This window comes from Salvia splendens, chromosome 7, assembly GCF_004379255.2.
Source record: "Salvia splendens isolate huo1 chromosome 7, SspV2, whole genome shotgun sequence".
NCBI classification, from domain to species: Eukaryota; Viridiplantae; Streptophyta; class Magnoliopsida; order Lamiales; family Lamiaceae; genus Salvia; species Salvia splendens.
This window is the reverse complement of record NC_056038.1, coordinates 12,061,447-12,073,727: the sequence shown is the minus strand read 5'-3', so window position 1 is coordinate 12,073,727 and position 12,281 is coordinate 12,061,447. Positions and strand designations below refer to the sequence as shown.

The following is a 12,281-nucleotide window of genomic DNA, read 5'->3' as shown; positions in this document are numbered from 1 at the left end:
CAAGACCTTAACAACTGGTGCTTTCATTGAGAGGTGACCCTCCCACCATCTCGAATCCAGCCGGACAACCTTACTTCGCCAACGCCTGACGGGAAGGATTCCCGCGTGCCGCGTCGAAGTGATTTCATCCTCCGACTTCTATTATCATGTCCTACAACTATCATCGCCAATTCGACCAGAACCATGTGTCACGCAGCTACGCCGGAGTTGGGTGTAGTGCACAATACACCCTGGATCGGCAGCAGCTATTCCGACCACGACGTGCAACCCGCTGGGACCCTCCGGGCAGCCGCGATCCACCGGGTTTTCCGCCCTATGATCAGCCACCACCCAGGTACAGGCGTGAACCCTACGGTCCGCCGCAACCTCACCGAATGGGGTCTGTCCAGACGCGCCGCCCCACTTGTTGGGATCTACCCCGACAACGAACCGATAACTGTTATCCACCACCGTATCGTGATCCAGATATGGTCCCGGATTCATACGTCGAGCCTCGAAACTCCTACGCCCGATATCAGCCGTGGCAGCCTCAATATCACCCTCGTCCAGCCACCAAAGCGGAGGACCCGATTAACGCAAAGTTAGACCGCTTAATGGAAGCATGTGACAAGATAGAAACTTGGTTCGAAGCCACAAATCGCCGGTTTAGCAAATTACGATCGTTACCGCAGCCCGAGCCCGATCTTGATCAGTCCCATGTTTCTAAACCACTCCGAAAGATGGCATATCCTCCATCAAGAAATAATGAGGCTTCTTATGGGCCTTCACGTTTAGTCCCCAATGAATCAACGGCTCCACCACGCCACCGCACCATATCCGATCAAACCTCAGCGCGTCAGCCTTCGTGTTGCAATCTCGGTTTTTACCCCTTTCTGAAAATAATGGCCGAAACGGAGGTTTCAAATGTGGCGTCTAAAATTATTGCAATTGAGGAGATATGTGGGTTGGACATGAGCTCTAACCAGGATCTACTGAAGCCCGACAGCAACGGTAACAACCACCATAACCAAGCCCATGATCTGGATCACTCATATATTTTTGTTACTGGGGCTGATGGCCTCCCTGATGATACTCTCGATGACAAGGGTGTGGCTATTGGGGGTGCAAGTGTGCCGCCTCCACCTGAGGATTCCCAATATAAAAAAGTTGGTGAATTTTGTGAGGAAGCTCCACACCTGATTGAGGGGGAGAGTGGGGAAGTTAAGCCGAGCAAGGGGCACTCTCACCTAGTAAATTATATTACCTGCAATCATGAGAGTTCCCAGGAGAATGGACAGGGGGTCCAAGTTTCTGTTACTGACTCTGGGGAGTTGAATGCTAATAAAATTGAAAGTTCGTTGGAAGCTGAAGTTGAACTTGTGGATTCAGATGGAATAAGTGAGAGCGTGGCAAAAGTTGAGGGGTTCCACGTTTCTGTTGCTGATCCTCAGGAGGTGCATACTGGGAAACCTGGACGTGTGGCAGAGCTTTCCATTTTAGCATTGAATTTGGGTGACCACATCAGTCTGCCTTCGTTGCTTTTTTATGGAGGTGATGAAGGGACACGCGCAACTGCTCGGTGTGTGTTTGATCCAGGAGGCGACGCCTCGCCAAGGCTTTTGCTGTCAACTCTCGTCGTTGCTTCGTGGTTTCCACCTTGAGAACAAGGTGGATTTTAACCGTGGGGGAGTTGATACGAACCTCTATTATTATTATTTAGTTTAGATATTATAGGGATTTAACATATCTTTTTCTATATCTTTGTTTTCTTGTTCGTTAAGTCAGTAGCATTATAAATATGATGGATTGTTATCATTTTAGGAATCAATGAATGAAATAGTATTTTGCCATCAATTCAACGTGAGTTATTCTATAAACCCTAGCACGCCGCTGCCCGACGGAGGAGCTCCGCGCACAGTCGCGACTAGATCGCCGCCGATCCTCGAGTAGGACGCCGGAATTGCTTTCGATCGCCGAGCGAGTAAGCCTCCGATCGACGTTAAGGAACCAAGACCTTAACGGAGGGTATTGGCAATTGAAACTAAAAAAACAAAATGTATAACTCAGACACGTGGCAGTTGGATAGAGGATTTGAGTGACATCATCACTAGGCAGGTCGATGGTGAGTCCATTTATAGTTGAATTGGGAACTCGTTTCGTAGTCGTGACGATTCAAACCCATAACTACGAATCTATGATGACTGGGAACTCGTCTAGTCGCATAATGCTTCACTTATTATTATATGTAGTCATTATGTTACTCATGTTAACTAAGTTTGCTTGATCGTCAAATATTTGAAGACGATTAACCGACCTCATCTATTTCGAGCCTTATGTTGAACACCTTTCGTCGTAATAAGCATATCAGTCTCGTTGATGAGCAGCAGCTTACCTTTGCGCAATAGTACCTCCATAATGTTCCCTCTGCTCTCAATGCTTCCTAATCTTCTACTACTCCTCTGTTTTGCTATAGTTGAAGCGTTTACTTTTTGCATGGAATTTAAGAAAAATATATGTATTCTGTTTAATGGATGGATAATAAAGTAAGAGAAAGATAATAAAATAGATAAATTTGATGCTACTGGCGACATTAATCATGAAAGGGCAAATGGTAGGGTTTTACGAGCTTTGGTTTGATTTTAGTACCATGATTTGTCTTCAAATAGTTTCTATGGAAAGATACCGAATGCAATTGGTGATGTGATCTTACCTCCCTTCACCATCTTAACTTCTCCCACAATTCTCTCAGTTGAAGCATTCCTAAATCATCTGATCATTTGAGTAATCTCAAATCACTCGACTCGACCTCTTGTGAAGCAACTAACAGGAACGATCCCGGAGGGGCCTGGAGAACTCACATTCCTTGTAGTGTTGATCCTATCCTACAATAAGCTGATCGGAGAGATCCCAAAAGGCGGTCAAGTGCAAACATTTTCAGTTGGGTCCTTTGAAGGAAATCCAGGCCTATGCGGTTTTGGCATCCCCACAAGCTGCGGTCATACTGATGACAATGGCAATGGCTTAACACCACGAGAGCATGATGATTTAGAAGAGAAGGGGTACATTGAGTGGGAATATGTATGCGTTGCAATTGGATATTATTGTGGGATTAGGGAGCATTGTGTGGCTACTTTTATTCTGCCAAAGCTTCAGAGAGAGATCCTTTGGAAAAGTAGAATAGGTTGTTGAAGACGTATTCATTGCCAGAGACATAAGAACAAGAAGGGCAGCGACAAGGAATCAAGTCAGGAGACATTAGTGTTAGAAATATTATGTTTTCTGTGAGAGTGAAATAAATAAGGGTTTAGCTATTTGTTATGGCTCGGAGATCCCTTAGTGTACCTATCGATTATCATGGTCATTATTCTATCTAGCCGAAGAATGGGAAAGATAAATAAACACAACATGATAAGAACATATTTTAGATCATTTTTGGTTATATAATATAGTATGAGTTATCACCTTACCCAAGTTCATTGAATACCACTTTTCTATTAGTAGCGCATGACTATAGACTATAAAAAAAATATTCAAATTTCATTAAAGACCACTTTTACCAAAATCCAAACACTACCAAAATCTCAATTATGCAACTGAGACATTAACTAAAATGCTCCAGAAGATGCAATGAAAACTCACATAATTCACACATTACATACAATAGCACATAAGTAAGGCAACATCAGTCCACAGAAATGCTATGAACAACAATCTTCTTAGACTGAAGCTCCCACTTCTTGACTTCCTGCACACACACACAATCAAGACCGTGAGGCGAAGAAACAACACAGTAAAGAGAAAAACACAAAGCAAACCAGTAGCAGCACCGTGGCTGAGAGAGAAGGGGAGACTTTCGCCAACGCACTCTCGAAATCTGCATCTTTGATTGTCATGCGGTTCCCAACAGACAATGCTGGTCTATTAATGGCGAATTTAGAAGCTTCTGTTACCTATCAATTATAGAAAATTTAAAGATTATCAGAATTTTTCACTTACCTCGTCCGTGCATGAAAATTGTTACCAAAAATCACATTGGATTTTAGGCTAAATAGGTAAATATATCACAAACTATCACCATTTTTTCAGTTCTATCTTGAAGTGTCAATTGACCTCAAATTACAGAAGACTAAGCAAATCAATAACTAGACAAATTGAGTACCTAAAAGCCAGGATCATTAGAGATTTGATGTGGAAATACATATGTATATATGAATTCTTTTAATGCCCCATAAGCAGGAGAGAGGAGAAAAATAAAGAGGCATTTGTTTTTATTTTTGTTTTTTTTCAGTTTCAAAACAAGGTTGTTTTGAGCTTATGTGGCATTAAAATATGCAATTTTCCATATCTATTTCCAGGTTAAATTTGATATATTCCTACTCAACTTCCATGTTGTCTGGTATGGATTTGCAGAGTTTCTAGTAGTATGGGTGCATTTAATTGAAGTAGTTCAGGATACAAAGCATACAATTGAAACAATGGTGATAGTTTGGGATTTATATTTGACTATTCCACAAAGAAGTTGGGACATACCAAAGCAAATAGATCACGGCCACTAAAATTTTCACAGGCCACGTCGTTTCCTAGGGCCATAAGGTCCACCTCGGGATCTATTGGCTTGCATCGAGTAAGAGCTTTCAATATCGCACCTCGCTCTTCTGGAGTAGGGAGAGGAACATACAAAAGCCTATCAAATTGTGTTTTGATGAGTGAAGAATGACTCACAATTTCAGGCCTGCAATATGGCCAGCAAGATAAAAGATGTCAACACAAAGGCTCAACAAGCAAGAGTAAACCAAGAACCATCATTGATACTCTCTAAAATAAAAAATAAGAGCACTGGAACAGACGATGAACCGCAAAGCATCCCGTACCTGTTTGTTGCACCAAACACAAGAACACCTTCCATCGTTAATTCTGTATCACTCAGCTCTGATATTAGCTGCAGTATGAAAGACCATCATCCACTTTTTTGCTAAATATGTGCATGGGACGTGCTTAAAAAATAACTAATGTTAAAGTTACAATGTACTTCTTACCTCGTGCTGCCACGTAGCACGTAACATGCAATATTGTAAACACAAACATGCAATATACATTTATGGAAATTGTAGATGGATTTCCACAGATTGCATTTTAGTTATAGGCAGATTGCATTTTTTATTGTTAGTTTTGGATTTTAGACATACACTGTTTAATTTGCATTATATATAAACATGAATTGCATTTATATATAGAGTATAAAGGTCAATTTTGGTCCTAAACATATGACCAAAATACGAATTTCGCCCAAAACATTCACTTTTTAAAAACAGGTACATAACAAATGACAATGTCGCCGAAGTAGTCCTTTTTTTACGGTTCCATAAAAAACTAACGGTCAACGCTAATTGTGGCATGATCATTAGTTTTTTGACGGAACCATGAAAAAAAGGACCACTTCGACAAGGGTTTCAGTTGTTATAGACATATATTTCAAAAAGTGAATGTTTTGGACCAAATTCGTATTTTGGTCATATGTTTAGGACCAAAATTGACATTTACACTTATATAGTACTCCCTCCATCCGACGTTACTTGAGGCGTTTCTTTTTGGCACGGGATTTAAGAAAGTAGTGATTAGTGAGTTAAATAAAGTAGATGAGAGAATAAAGTAAGAGACAGTAAAATAAAAGAAAGATTAAAGTATGTGAGATTAGATGTTTTGTTTTTAGCTAAAAAAAGAAATGACTCAAGTAACTTGGGCCAACCCAAAATAGAATACGACTAAAGTAACTTGGGATGGAGGGAGTATAATTTATTTTGCATTGTAGACAATTTAGGTTTATAATGCAAAACTCAACAATATAATCTGCCTATAACTAAAATGCAATCTACGGAAATCCATATACAGCTTCACAAATGTATATTGCATTCCAGTGCTTACAATAATGCATCTTTTGTGCCACGTGGCAGCATGAGATTGGAAGCATGTTGTGACTCTAATTAAGGATGCACCCTAGTGCTCCCCTATGTGCATATGTTGAGAAATGCCATTTACAGACCTTTCTAAAGTCCGGCCATCGTGGTACATCATCACGTGAGGGCATTACGTCCAGCTGTAGAAAAGGACATTGGGCATAAGAGATATATACTCTCATTCAATAAAGGGTTATTCTTCAGTTACAGCCCGAACTTTGACCACATGGTGACTTTAAAACACATCTGTTGGAAAAAGTAAAAGGAAGTACCTCATCGAAGAAAAGTACACATGGGATGTGAGTGCTTGCATAACTGAATATGTTGTGCACTACCATTTCGCACTGATCGCCAAATTTCAATAGATCACGGGCCTTATGGTGAATAAAAGTACAAAATAAGAAACCAATGATTGTTTCCAACTAAATCAAGATGAAATGTGACTAAAGGGAGAACCTTGATATGCATGAAATTTGCTCCTGCTTCTTTAGCCACAGCCTTGACAAGCAATGTCTTTCCACAGCCAGAAGGACCACAAAGGAGAAAGGAGCTAAGGACACTCGTCTTTATGTCCTATGAAAAGATAAAACTTATTAGGGTATGCTCCCATTGGTTGTAAATTTAGCATAAGAAATGAAGGGATAAGAAAATATGGGAAAAGATGAAGTGGGGGGAAAGAGGCATGCCCAAGGAAAACTGTGGAAAAGGGGAAAAAGTATATGTTTCTACCCTTTTGCAACAAAGAGAGGAAAAGGGGATAAAATGTGAATATCCAAGAGTTGAGCAAGAAAAAGGATAATAAGGAAATCTTCTGTCACCAAGCTTTTACTCTCAGGGATTGCTCAACTGGCTAGTTTCCAGAATACAAGGTAAGCTCATACGAGTTTGGCAATACCGATGAAGTTTGATACAGAGAAGTAAGCCTATGTATAAAACGAAGATGAAAACCTAAAAATTCTTGATTGCGTAGATTGAGCAATGAGCACCGGGCCTTATTAAAATCACTCTTGCAAAAATCTAGTTGGAAATACACCAAATGAGAATAAAAAAAGAACCAGTCTAACGGTCTAAAGAATAAAATGTAAAAAAGAACAAAATAAGCAATAAAGTTTGGTAGAAGAGAAAGCATGACACATGAAGACTTGACATAAAAAAAATTAGGAAACAATACTACCTTAGAAAGCTCAAGAAACTATATGGTGATAATACCAATTGACGGCCTTCAACTATATTTCAGCACAACAGATAGGAAAGGAAACTACCTCATAAACTCGAGGATACTTTATCGCTTTAACTACATGGCGTTCAAACTCCGATTTCAATGCTTCAAGACCTCCAACATCATCCCACTTTGCATGTAGTGTGGTGAAAAAATCTTTCATAATTGCAGACGGTTGAACCATCTTTCCAGCTTGCTGCCCTCAGTTGAATGGAATCACATGTGACAACGCAATGCAAAAATATTACAAGAGCATATAGAGACTTGGAAATGATGGAGAACTCTAATCAACAGAATTATAAAAAGAATCAATTTGGAGTTGGTTTTACAAAAATATGGTAGATTTTAGTTTATGGCCTGAACTTTCAGCATATTTCAATTCTGAAGAGAGTGCAAGAATAGAATTACCACAAAGTGTTTCATGGTTATGCTAAGGTTCTCCAATTCTTCATCGTAAAATGGCCGCGTGTAACATTCTTCATGTTCAACCATGTGCCTCGGTTCTTTGAGATACTCTGAGTTTCTCTTGCCCATGATACTATGTACAGCAAGCATACCAGCCTTTTTTGCTAGAGCTACCAAATCTCCTGCTACATAACCCATAGTGGACCTAGCTAATTTCCTGGGATCAAAACCAACTTCAACCTTAAGATTACGCGTTAGAGCTGACAGAATGTCAAACCTTTCACATTCATCTGGAACACCTAAAGCAAATTCACGATCAAATAAACGCCTTAAGGCAGTGTCAAGAGCATCAGGCCTATTGGTGGCTCCAATCACCAGCACATAGCCAGGTGTACTATTAGAACTTTCAAAACTAACATCGTCATTTACTGGTCCGGTAGGTCTGTCTCGCCCATCCATAAAAGCCATCAACTGATCCACTATGCGATACTCTACTTCCTTCAGTGTCCTTTTCTTTACTGAAGTCATCGCATCAATTTCATCAATGAACACAACAGATGGTGCTCTAATGTATGCTGTTAAGAACAATCTTCGGATCTTTTCTTCTGCTGCACCTGAACGCAATTCAGAAAAGTCAGGGGGGAAGAAACAAAATGTTAATTCTTGAGGATTAGTTCTATGAAACACAACCCATAGAAAGATGGAACCGTACAAAAATTCAGAGTTTAGGCTACGGACAAGTAAGAAATCTTAGTGACAAAGAGGTTTAGTAAGACATGTAGAAGTGAATCTGCTGAAGCCACTAAAAGATGAATAACTTAGAAGTTAACCTCATAGGGTGTTTGGTTCAGCTTATGAGCTCCTTAAAACAGTTTCTACACTGAAAACGAAATAGGCTACAACAACTTATAAGCTTTCTGAAAAATAAGTTCCTCGGCTCAACTTAGTTTTCCATAATCTCATTAGCAACAATCAATTTACAAAAATAATTCTATTATTTGTCATTTGCAACATATACCCTTCTAATTAGTATCTTTCAATTTTTTTCCCCTAAATAGAATGTACTCTCCTAACTCACAATTCTCTTTGTAGCTAATAAGCTTAATCATTCAAACACTTTTCACAACTTATAAGCTCCTCTAAAGGTATAAGTTTAGCGACGCCAAACACCCTCTAAGTTGAATAATAGAGAAGCTCTATTTGGCTTATAGTACTTTGGTAGATCATAAAACATTTAATTGATCCCAAAAAGGCAACAGTGATTCTATGAGATTTACTCACATTCATGTGAATCTCAAAAATGTAAAGGTTGCATAAATGCAATGTTGTCAATCCTGTATGGCGCGGCTTATGGCGGTTCGCCTAAAACCGCTGCAAGGATGTGGCGTATCGGTATGGCGGGATATGGCAGTCTTTAATTAAATAAATAAAATAATACTTATATATTTATATATGATTAAAAAATTAGAAATAATAAAAATATAACATCTAAAACTCTTAAAATAATTAATAAAGCATAAAATATAACTCCAGCCTCCATGTTTCTTGCATAATGCCCCATTCCTAAATGCACTACACACGCAATGTTGTCGAATAGATGATATGGCGCCACAATGGCGTTTCCACCACCGAACGCCACGCCATGGGCCCATGGCGCCGCCATATCCGCTATTTGACAACATTCCGTTGCACACAATTCAAGCATCTCTACCCAATTTCAAATGTGCGATCATGCTAGTATACGCCAAATGTCACAAACTTGACATAAAAAATGTTACTAATACCTAAATCTCCACGCACCATACTGATACGCCATATCCTTGTGCAAGAAACGTGGAGGCTAGAGTTGTATTTTATGCTTTATTAATTGTTTTAAGAGTTTTAGATGTTATATTTTTATTATGTTCTAATTTTTTAATCATACCCGCCATACTGATACGCCATATGCTTGTGGCGGTTTTCAGGCGAACCTCCATAATCCGCCATACAAGATTGAAGCACACAATTATATCACACAAACTTGACATAAAAAAAAATGTTAGTAATACCTAAATCTCCACGCATCAATCGAGCAACAGAGATTTCAAACAATGGCAATCTGGCCTCATTGGCAACGGCTCTGGCCAACATGGTCTTCCCACATTTGGGTGGCCCATGCAGCAGAATTCGAGACGTAGGCTCGACTCCGAGGTGGCGCAGCAGCTTCAGCTGATGCAGTGGCCGAACCACCTCCTGCTTCAATTCGTCAATCACACTAGTAATTCCCAAGAAATCCCTAAAAATTGGCCGACTATGTTTCTCACTCTCACTCTCACTCCTTCCCCCATTCATGTTCATCTCTCCCCTGCCATGGCCTAATTCATCACTCCGCCCTAAATTCCAAATCGTTTTTGGATTAATACTACAATCGCCCTTTTCCAATGGACTGCCGGAGACCTCATTGATTTTTTTCCGTTTCGCTGAGAACGGAGCGGGCTCATTGATTTTTTGCCGTCTGGCTGAGAACGGAGCGGGATCTTGGGAAATGACGCCTGCTCTCCGGCGCTGGAGCTGGGTGATTTTGGCGACGCGTTCGGTTAGGAGGTTGCGATCAAGACGGCAGTAGGTGAGCCGGTGTAACGAGCAGAGTAGGCCTACTACTTGCTCGTCGGTGAGGTTTTCTTTGCCGCTGGAGACGGACTCGATGTGGCGGCGGAGAGCCACAGCGGCGCTGCCTTTTTCTCTCGTCATGTTCCCGGAATAAAACGAGTTTTCCGGTGAGCGTCGGAATTGGGTACGGAATATTTATCAGTTTTTACTTTTTTGTTATTTGGGAATCTAAAAGAGAGCATTAAAGTATTACTCCTTCCGGTTGTCTCGTAGTTGAGGCAAAACTTTTCGGCGTATAGTTTAAGAAATAAATGTTAACTGTGTTAAATAAATAGATAAAGTAAAAAGGGAATAAAATTGAGATAATAAAGTAAGAAAAAACAAAGTAAGAAAGAGAAAAAAGTTACTATATATGGAAATGACTTAACTATGAGGATCCGTTTGGTACACGAAATTGAAATTGGAATTGAATTGGAACTGGAATTTTATGGAATTGAATTGGAAGGAATTCAATTCCAAATCCTTTATTTGGCAAAATGAAATAATTGATATGGAATTGAATTTAAAAATTTGAATGTGCGTGCATTGTGTGTGTTGTGCACTGTGTGTATGTGTGTGTGTTTGTGCTGTGATTGTGCAGTGTGTGTGTGTGTTTGACGATGTGTGTAGTGTGTGTAAGAATGTGTGTTGTGTGTGTGCAGTGTGTGTGTGCGCGCAGTGTGTGTGTGCAGTGTGTGTGAATGTGTGTGCAGTGTGTGTGTGAATGTGTGTGCAGTGTGTGTGCTGTGTGTGTGCGCGCAATGCGTGTGAATGTGTGCGTTGTGTGTGTGAATGTGTGTGTGCGCGCAGTGTATGTGAATGTGTTTGCTGTGTGTGTGTGTGTGAATGTGTTTGCTGTGTGTGTGAATGTGTTTGATGTGTGTGAGGATGTGTGTGTTGTGTGTGTGTGTAAGAATGTGTGTGTGAATGTGTGTGTGCAGTGTGTGTGTGAATGTATGCATTGTGTGTGTAATTTAATAAAATATATTTGGAATTCCACTACTTTTGATATGAAATTCAAATTGTGGAATTGGAGGATTTGAATTGTAATTCAATTCCAAATCCAAAAAATTTATGATACCAAACACTAGATTTAGAATTGAAGGCTTCAATTCCAATTCACAACTCCAATTCCATGTACCAAACGCAGACTGCAGGAACTTTCTGAAATGAAAAAAATGACTCAACTATGAGGGAACGGAGGGAGTACTGTACTAAAATTTCTTCAATCCTACCATTTTGATGAAATGGGAGTATAAATAATACTCTCGCAAGAATATGCACTTTTCTTTTTAGTCTGTCCCACAAGAATATGCACTTTCCAATTTTAGAAAGTCTTTTCTCTCTAATGAGGTGGTACTCATTCTCCACTAACAATACTTTAATTACTTTTTCTCTCTACCTCTCTCTTACTTTACCAATTTTACATTAAAACTCATGTTGAGTCCAAAGTGCATATTCTTTGGGGACGGAGGAAGTATTAGCTCAAATCGGTTGTGTTGCTATAAAACAATGATTAAACCCACTTATTATGATACGAGAAGTTGCATGTAAGGCCCGTGACGAGATTCATGAAGAGACAATTACAAGAAGGGCTCTTCAACTTTATTCAAAAGGTGTTGCAAGAAGAGTCTTTGGTGTCCGAAAACGTCCCTGGATGAAGACCAACCTACGAGCGAGTATAGAAGGTTCGCTCGGGCAGGCAAATTTCAGCAAGCAGAACGCCCGACCGGGCGTTGGAGCACCGAAGAGAATTCGCCCGACCGCGAGAATTACATCCGACAGAACGTCCGATCGGGCGTTGAGGCGAAGCACTTGGAGTTCCAGAGAGTTCGTCCGGCCGGGCGAATTACATCCGACAGAATGCCCGACTGGGCATTGAAGCGAAGCACTTGGAGTTCTCTGAGTTAGCTCGGGTAGGCGATTGAATGATGCCTGAACGCCCGACCGAGCATTTATCCGTTAAATTTTATGTTTAAGTTTTGTGGGCTCTTTTCTTTGAAATTGAGCCCTAACTATAAATAGTCCTTTGTTTCACTTTATTTTGGAGGGTTTTGATTGACATTGTAGCTAGTAAGATTTGTTTCTCCTTTACA

General features: G+C 40.2%; 1 protein-coding gene across 1 annotated transcript; it reads right to left on the bottom strand.

Annotated features, from left to right (window-relative positions):
* Positions 1-3,497: 3,497 nt before the first annotated feature.
* On the bottom strand, positions 3,498-10,652 carry LOC121741956 (cell division control protein 48 homolog C-like). The gene is made up of 10 exons (XM_042134945.1): positions 9,606-10,652; positions 7,561-8,171; positions 7,196-7,348; positions 6,390-6,506; positions 6,206-6,307; positions 6,020-6,073; positions 4,851-4,918; positions 4,510-4,711; positions 3,807-3,929; positions 3,498-3,724 (listed from the first exon to the last, which is right to left on the bottom strand). The coding sequence occupies exons 1-10, from the start codon at positions 10,285-10,287 to the stop codon at positions 3,662-3,664; spliced, it is 2,175 nt and encodes a 724-aa protein (XP_041990879.1). The 5' UTR covers positions 10,288-10,652; the 3' UTR covers positions 3,498-3,661.
* Positions 10,653-12,281: the final 1,629 nt, after the last annotated feature.

Bases quoted from the DNA above. Each gene is read 5' to 3' on its own strand.
- LOC121741956 (XM_042134945.1), bottom strand. From the start codon at position 10,287: ATGACGAGAGAAAAAGGCAGCGCCGCTGTGGCTCTCCGCCGCCACATC. The intron at 6,507-7,195 runs GTAGTTTCCTTT...ATCTTTTCATAG, and splicing joins AGTATCCTCGAGTTTATGAG to GACATAAAGACGAGTGTCCT. The intron at 4,712-4,850 runs GTACGGGATGCT...GCCATATTGCAG, and splicing joins GTGTTTGGTGCAACAAACAG to GCCTGAAATTGTGAGTCATT.